The sequence below is a fragment of the Tachysurus fulvidraco genome, chromosome 16 (genome assembly GCF_022655615.1).
Source record: "Tachysurus fulvidraco isolate hzauxx_2018 chromosome 16, HZAU_PFXX_2.0, whole genome shotgun sequence".
Lineage (NCBI taxonomy): Eukaryota > Metazoa > Chordata > Actinopteri > Siluriformes > Bagridae > Tachysurus > Tachysurus fulvidraco.
In genome coordinates, this window is record NC_062533.1 from 8857584 (window position 1) to 8866811 (window position 9228).

Genomic DNA, 9228 nt, shown 5'->3' on the forward strand with positions numbered 1-9228 from the left:
ATAATAATAATAATAATAATAATAATAATAAAACTATTATTATTATTATTGTTGTTATTATTATTAGTATTATTATTACTACTACTACTACTACTACTACTACTACTACTAATAATAATAATAATAATAATAATAATAATAACAACGATAATAGTAATAATAATGACTATTATCGTTGTTATTATTATTATTATTATTATTATTATTATTATTATTATTATTATTATTATTATTATTATTATTCAAATCAAAATCAAATCAAATTTTATTTGTCACATACACATACAGTGAAATGCTTTTTCACCTGTCCGGTATAAGAATAAAGAATATAAACAATTATAAAAAAGCAAAAAATAAAATGAGAATAAAATAATAAGAAAGTATAAACTATATAAAAAACTATGTAAGAAAACTATATAAAATATGAAATATATTGAGAATATGAAGAAATAATGTATATACATTACATAAATATACATATACATAAATGTGTATGATTTTTAAAGATTGTCCTTAAAGTGACCAGGTGCAGTATGGTGTGTAAATAGTGTATAAAGTGGCACTGTGCTGTGCAAGTCCAGAGTTATTATTATTGTTGTTGTTGTTGTTGTTGTTGTTGTTGTTATGCAATCATATTATTATTATTATGTAATTATAGTATTATTATTATTATTATTATTATTATTATTATTATTATTATAAGAAGAAAATGAAGAAGAAGAAGAAGAAGAAGAAGAAGAAGAAGAAGAGTAGTTGTAGTATAATTAGATCTGAAACTGAAATTTCTGTCATCAGATGAACCTTGTAACAAAACAAAAGTAAAGGTATAGACATTAAGCAGCTTGTTACACAGTAAAATGTAAACAGTCGATCATGTGGAAAAAACTCAAATACCCACAATGCTTTGCTCTTACGTTTTTCCGTTTGTCCAACCCATTAAATATGTCCGAGTGGAGACATAACCCAAACAAAAAACCGGTGGTTTTTAAGTCAACAACAAGATGGTATGTTTTAATTCTATCATACACAGCCGCTGTTTTATAACTTGTATATTGTATGTATAATGTTAGAATTTGAATGAACATTAACTTCTAATAGCGTAGTTGTTTGCACACGTGTTTGTCATCAAGGCAACAGAGTAAACACGTGTTTTGTTTTTGTTGCTGTGCAAATTTACAGCAGTTTAAAGCCTACAATTAGAAAAACACAAAAATGATCCATTTACAATAGTGTAATCTTCCTCCAAACTAGTCATCTTCAGGGGTCATGTCAGATTAATCAGGTCCTCCTTGAGCAGGATTATAGGGATTTCACAAGACTAGGGCAAGAGGCTTTAAGTGAGTTTACACCAAGCACAACCTTGCTGAGACCTCATTCAGTACTATCTTGAATAAGTAGACATTTTGACACATCTGAACCTTTTGTTTATCATAATTGATTATAATTTTCAAAATCTGTTCATCTGACAGACCAAACAAACATGGAATTAGGGAAAGCTAAACTTCTGAGGACTGGACTCAATACTTTGCACCAAGCCATTCATCCAGTCCATGGGATAGCTTGGACAGATGGGAGACAGGTTTGCCTCACTTCACTCTACTATGTTGCTGGTGAGCCTAAATTTGGTGACACTAATGTAATTGGACAATTTGAACATGTCTTTGGACTTATCTGGGGACCTCTGTGTTGTTCGGGCACTCCAGCTCTGCTCGCAGTGCAGCACAAGAAGCATGTGACTGTGTGGCAGCTTCAGCTGAGTGCCCTCGAGCAGAACAAGCTGCTGTGCACACAGACATGTGAAATGAGTGAACCTTTCCCGCTGCTGTCTCAGGGCTGTGTGTGGCACCCTAGGCAAGACATCCTGGCTGTTTTGACCAAGCGGGATGCCTCTGTTTTGTTCTCTGTGAGAGTAGATAATCGCCGCGTGAAGGCAGACATCCACGGCAGTGGTCTGATCCACTGTGCATGCTGGACTAAAGACGGAACTAGGCTGGTGGTTGCCATTGGCAGCGCTCTTCACTCCTATATATGGAATGACATCCAGAAAAGTCTGGTTGCATGTACGTTTTGCCCTGTTTTTGATGTTGGCGGCTGTATCTGTGCCATTGAGTCTACTGATGATGCCCAAGTGGCTGTAACAACAGAACTGCCTCTAGATAAAATCTGTGGGCTTAATGCAGGTATTGCCTTTGACTTGTCAAATGAATCAAAGCCATTGTCTACTCATCAGCCTTCTGCTGTTATGTCGGAGGAAGATGTTTGCTCAGAATCCAGGAGAAAGTCTTTTGACTCAGACCGTTCGCTACCTTTAGCGTTCATTTCATCCTGTGGCCCCACTGACCTTACGCACATTCTGTCAAAACACAGAAAGTCAGACCCTAGTCCTTTGATTCACTTGAGGCGGCGAGATCATTTGACAGGATCAGGTCAAGACTCATCACATTTGATTTTAGTCAGGTACGAGCGAAAGGTTACGACCACCAGGAAAGTAAGCATTCCTGGCATTCTGGTCCCTGATATCATGGCCTTTGACCCACAAGGAAACACAGTTGCAGTTGCATCCAATACCTGCAACATGGTGTTGGTCTATTCTATCATGGCATCCTCCATGCCCAATGTTCAACAGATACACCTACAGAAGAATGAAAAACCTAAAGGCTTATGCTTTCTTAGCAGCAAGCAGATCCTAGTCATGCTCGGCCGACAGAGGAGCAGTGACCCAGCTTTCCTTCCGTCTTACAACACAGACAAGTACGTCGTCAGGCTCGTTGTCCGGGAGCTGGTGTTTGATGAGGACACAGCGTCCCCTGTTGTCCAGAAGCCCGAGTCTCCAAGTGACCTCCAGGAGCTTAGGCGTCATTCGGAAGCCTACGCTAAAGATTTTGCTTTGAAGGACCTTGTTCTTCCAGGAGGATCTGTAATCCTGTCATCAAATGTCAGGAAGAAGCTAATTGAGGAAGTGTCTAGTTCAGATGTGAGCTCAACTGACTTCTCAGACAGAGCCACTTCCAGCACGTCCTCCATCACTGTGGAAAACTACGATATGGATCATCTCAATCGCATGCCCACGCTAGCAACAGCCACTCGACCGTCTTCCCCTCGATACACAGCATCAGAAAAACTGCTGTCGGATTCTCCTCTGCTGAAGAACAGCTGTCATGGAAAAGAGAACAACTCCGAGCAACTCGCACACAACATGGAGAGGATATTTGGCCGATTTGCAGAGGTGCAGCAGTGCCTCTCAGAAATAAAAGACTTCACCCAGAATGGAAAAAAGCTCATGAGCAGCTACCCACCAGTTCGTGAACCACAGTATGTCCATGTCACGTGTCAGGTATGTGTCACTTCCATAACATTTATGTCTTATTTAACAATAACAATGTTGCTGTTTTTGTGTTCAGCTAAGAAAGCTTTATCGTGTGCATATGAACATTTATACATCAGGCTGAAAAGTTCACAGACTTGTCTCCTGAATATGACTTTTTGTCATTTTTCAGGGGCTTGAATATATTTTAGAAACAAAACATTTTGACTGTCACTTCCACAGATTGGTGCTCTGTGAATATGCATTACCAATTAAAATATCTGAAGATGTTTATTGAGGCATTTCACCTATTTGTGTGGTACGAAGTAGCTTACTAAACGAACAAGCCACCTTTCTACTGTACCTGTTACTGTGTTACGTGAATTAAAATGTAGAATTATAGATTTCGTCTTGGTGCTTAGTTTGTGTCATAACGTCTTCAGATATCATGAGATATTTTGGTCATATCATCCAAGCTTGCCTGAAAATGTTCTCGAACCCAAATAAGCCATATCAGAGGAGTTACTGCTCAGCTCCTGAAATGTTTCAGTTTTCCAGGTTATTGATATCAAAGCAATCAATTCAAACAACAGTTTTATATTTACACACTGTTAGAGTGGCCTTGCACTTCTTTCTGTGTCTAGATTCAAGTTATATTGATTCGAATACGTTGACGTTTAGAGGACTATTCAGAAACGCATTATAGATCGAATTAATCTGATCTAAGCTGTCAGTTTATTAGGAACCACAATCTCTAATTAGGATCTAATTACAAGCCAAGAATCAGTACTAATACAGGTTTATGTAGTAAGAGATGTACCAGCTCCCGTGACCTTCAGTCACTGAGTCTGATTCCTCTTAAGGTTTCTTCCTCTTCCATCTAACAGAGTTTTTCCTTGCATTGTCGCCTCAGTTTTCCTCATTAGGGATAAATATAAATGCATTTAAATATAAGTCTAATATTAATCTTGAACTTTTTTTTACTTATACTGTTCTTTAAAGCTGCTTTGAGACAACGTCCAATGTTAAAAGCGCTATACAAATAAAAGTGAATTGAATCGAACGTTATATTACAGTACAATGATAAATGCCAACTTGAAGGATTTAGGGACGTGAACTAAAGATAATTAAGGGTTAAAAATATTAAGAAGAGGTTCAGCAGCTGTATGTAACACTTGTTTCAGTACTTCAGTTGGAATGGGATCTAACACACATGTGGTTGATGTAGCTAGAGTAATAAGTTTATCTAGCTCCTCATGTCCTGTACAAAGCACTGTAGTTGTGAGTGTAGAGCTGACACTGGGTCACAAGATGCTGTCAACTATTTTGTTCCTGATACTTTCACAGGGCTCTCAAGTGTCACGCATTGAGAGTGACAGTCACGCATTTGGGTCTTTTATCACGCTCTCCCACCACACATCGTATTTCTCACGCAGAAAAACTTTTTGACTATTTATCATATATTTAATAAGCCGCAGTGCTCAAAATGTATCAGTCCGCACCGCTGTCTCTATGGAACCGGGCAGGAACCAAGCGCATCTCAGTTCTTATTCGAGCCTGACACTTATGAGCCAATCAAAAAATAAGAGGCTACACAATAGCCAATCAGAAAATAGCACTATTGTATATGGGTAAGATTTAAAGCAACAAATAATGAAAAATAAAAAACATTCATTAGAGAGGATATTTTCGATGGTCGGTTTGAACAAAACCTCAGCGCGAAACAGCTTGTCTCTGTACGGGACATTGTCCTCAATCATGACCCTAAAAATGGCTGGGCTTGAGCTGAACTGTTTTATATGGGAGCAACATTACAAATGTCAAAGGAGTCCAAAAAGGCAACAAACACTTACAATAAACACCAGTCTCTCTCTCTCTCTCTCTCTCTCTCTCTCTCTCTCTCTCTCTCTCTCTCTCTCTCTCTCTCTCTCTAAATAAAAACCTGGGATAGTGTTGGCTAATTTCTCTGAGTTTGCTCAGGTGATCATCTCTAGCAGCTTTTAGAACCTGTGTATAGCTGGACATACTGTCCGTGTATGCAATTTTAAAAACCTTCAATTTTCTTATTCTTCACTTTCGCTCGAGGTTACGGGTTGTTCTCTTGAAGGTGTGAATATGATTATTATACCACAGTGGCGTATGGAGCGGCACGGTGTCTAACGTGCTAGTGAAGATAGTCATAATGGCTGTTAGACATTTCATCTAGATTGTTTGCGTTTAAGGGTATAGTAAGAAGTCTGTCTTTAGTGGTCGGAATAATAGTTCACCCGAGTCGATAATGTGGTGAGACACGATTCATCTCTTCTACAGGTAGTGTGTACAGTATGAGGTAATGGTCTGTGATCACTTGAGGTATGATCTCTATATCCCTGACATCTACTGTCTGATATTATTATATTACATTGTACTTTCTGAAATTAAAAAAAAATAAACTAAAGCTTTATGGAAAACAAACAAACAAAAAAGAAGTAATTATCTTTAACTAATTATTGTGGTTAACACTTTCCAGTAAAAATGCAAGGTAATGTGTGTTAATGTGAACAACACACACTAATTTGATTATTGTAATAGTATTTCGGTCATGTTTAACATTGTATAAATAGCATATCTAACGTATCTTGTCTCAGTCGGTTATGGCTATATACACAACATACAACACATAACATAACATACAACACATAACACATAACATACAACACATAACACACAACATACAACACATAACACATAACACATAACATACAACACATAACACACAACATACAACACATAACACACAACATACAACACATAACATAACATACAACACATAACACATAACATACAACACATAACACACAACATACAACACATAACACACAACATACAACACATAACACACAACATACAACACATAACATAACATACAACACATAACACATAACATACAACACATAACACATAACATACAACACATAACACACAACATACAACACATAACACACAACATACAACACATAACATAACATACAACACATAACACACAACATACAACACATAACACACAACATACAACACATAACACACAACATACAACACATAACATAACACATAACATACAACACATAACATAACATACAACACATAACATAACATACAACACATAACACACAACTATAATCATTTAAATATATAGTTTTGAATGTAAAAAAGCAAGAAGAAACCAGAGAACTTTGAGGAAACCCATACGAACATTGTGGAGAACATGCACAGGAACTCAGCAAGTTCAATAAGCAGAGCTCAGGAGTGATACGAGACAGATTGGTGACAGGCGATGCAGCAAACATGTCCTTTGTTAAACATATAAAACTTACTGTTTTTTAAACTTACTAACTTACTGCACACCAATAAATAAAATATCACACGTGTTCTACTGTGTGAGTCTTTAGTCAGGTTACTCTTACAAACATGAACTGTGTATATATATATATATATTAGTTCAAATACCAGGCTTTTAATTGGTCCGTTAAGATGAGATATTTTTATTGGCTACAGAAACAACAAATTGTAATTTAAAAAATAATGAAATAAATTACTTAGCTTAACTTATAACTAAGTACAAGTCAAATTACAGACTTAAAAATATACTCATAAAAGTACAAATACCCCAAAAATGTACTTAATTACAGTAACGTGAGTAGTTGTAATTCCTTACCTCCACCACTGACAACGAATTCTAGTAAGGTCAAGCTGGATTATTTTGCTTTATATCACCTTATGCATAGTAATAATGTAAATAAAGCTAGCTCACCATTCTTAGGCACTGTGTATAATACTCAGTAGTATAACAGGACAAATATATGGCCTCTTTACTCTCAGCCTCTGTCTATAACTTGTACACAGGCAACATAAAGAAATCAACAGTGAAGCATTTTTCTGCCCCTTGCCAGATGCAGCTGTCGGAGAACGTGTACACAGATGAAAGGAGACCGGTGCTGTTATGTGAAGGAAGACTCTGTCTCCGAGTCCTGCAGGAGCTCTTCAACCTGACTGTTATGGAGATGATGCATGGTATGTTCTTGTAATCTCAGATACCAAGCCCTGAACTCTACTATGCATTCTATAAAATAAAGCCAATAAATATCAGATAACTGCCAATTATTTACTTAGACCGCTTACATTCATTCATTCATTTTCTACCGCTTTATCCGAGCTTCTCTGGTCACGGGGAGCCTGTGCCTATCTCAGGCGTCATCGGGCATCAAGGCAGGATACACCCTGGATGGAGTGCCAACCCATCTCAGGGCACACACACTTTCATTCACTCACACACTCACACACTACGGACAATTTTTCAGAGACGCCAATCAACCTACCATGCATGTCTTTGGACCTGGGGATGCAACCGGAGTACCCGGAGGAAACCCCCGAGGCACGGGGAGAACATGCAAACTCCACACACACAAGGCGGAGGCGGGAATCGAACCCCCAACCCTGGAGGTGTGAGGCGAACGTGCTAACCACTAAGCCACCGTGCCTCCTTAGAACGCTTACATGAGTTGAAAATCATAAATATATGTACACTTCACTTTGAAATACAAGTACAGAGAAATATTATACAGGTAAATATTATACTCTATTGTCTCTTGTATACAGTTTTTACAACTACAGTACAGTAGCATTGCAGTCTCACAGCTCTGGGGTCCTGGGTGCAATCCTGAACTGGGGTTTCTATCTCTGTGGAGTTTCTCTGGGTTCTTGGGTTTCCTCCTACTGGCCAAAAAACTTAGGTCGGTGTGTTGGCTAATGTAAATTGGCAAATGGGTGTATGTATAGTAAGTGTGAGCGAGAGTGGACGAGTGTGAATGTGAGTGTGTGTATGAGATGTGAGTGTGTGTATATGCATGAGCTTGTGTGTGTGAATTGTGCCTTGAGGGGACTTGCATCCTATCCAGAGTAAACTCTCCTGTCGTGCACTCTGTTAGTGGGATAGGTTCTGACCAGGATACAGCAAACACTGAGTGTCAGAGAGTCAGTAAGTTTTCAGGTACTTAATTGGCTGTGACAAAAATAGATAACAGATTATGGGCTTTGAGCAGATTTAAGGTTCAAGTCCAGTTATAGCCTCCCTTGTGAAGTGTACACTTCGTAGGCCATCCTGTCCATCTGACCCGTGTCTGCAGTTTATAGGGTAGAGTTAGTAGATTATTGTTATAGTAGAGAATTATTACATTGTTAAATTGTTTTTTGTTTGTTTGTTTGTTTTTGTTTATCTGTGTGTTCTGTACAAACATTTGTGAAAAAGTGGCTCATTTAGAATATTTTGGTGAAATATTTTTATGACCCGCTGTGTCTGTATTTATTCAGGGCCACTGTGGATTGTCTTGGTGGCCGACGCAGACGGATTTGTACCACTCACCTTCAAACACCAGGAGGAGCTCATGATACGGAGTGCGAAGAGGAAGTTTTCCTTCAAGTCTGCCAGCGCCAGTGGGAGTAATGATCAACCTCTTGAAAAATCAGCAAATATAGAACAGTGATTTCGTGCGCTGTAGCCTTTCCGGTCCACACACTCCCCAAGCCATCACAATGAAAAGACAATGCCTCATAATGAGTGTTTACAGGCCACTAGTGGCTTTGTTCTAGATAAATGAAGACCAACTCTATTTTTATACATCATAGTGCCTGCTTTTATGTTCTAATATTTATTGTTGGTGTAAAGAAATGTCATGCATCTTGGGACAAAATGGATTGTTAACAAAAAACGTTGTTTTGAATTATAATGATTTATCCACGTAGTACATCAGTTGTAATGAGTTAGATGTATGTAATAAGAGCTGTTTGTTTGCCCCTCAATATAAATATATCTTCTCAAGTGAGACAAGATGTAATGAGTGTGTATTGTGTCAAAGAATATCTTTTACTGTAACTTTGGAAATGTATAA

General features: G+C 37.9%; 1 protein-coding gene across 2 annotated transcripts; it reads left to right on the forward strand.

Annotated features, from left to right (window-relative positions):
• The first annotated feature begins 901 nt into the window (after nucleotides 1-901).
• Nucleotides 902-9169, forward strand: LOC113644363 (WD repeat and coiled coil containing). Of its 2 annotated transcripts, none has more exons than XM_027149141.2 (4): nucleotides 902-1004; nucleotides 1470-3334; nucleotides 7234-7354; nucleotides 8651-9169. In XM_027149141.2, the coding sequence occupies exons 2-4, from the start codon at nucleotides 1481-1483 to the stop codon at nucleotides 8821-8823; spliced, it is 2148 nt and encodes a 715-aa protein (XP_027004942.1). In that variant the 5' UTR covers nucleotides 902-1004; nucleotides 1470-1480; the 3' UTR covers nucleotides 8824-9169. The 2 variants fall into 2 exon arrangements, with proteins under 2 accessions (XP_027004942.1, XP_027004943.1); XM_027149142.2 differs by having other exon boundaries at nucleotides 7240-7354.
• Nucleotides 9170-9228: the final 59 nt, after the last annotated feature.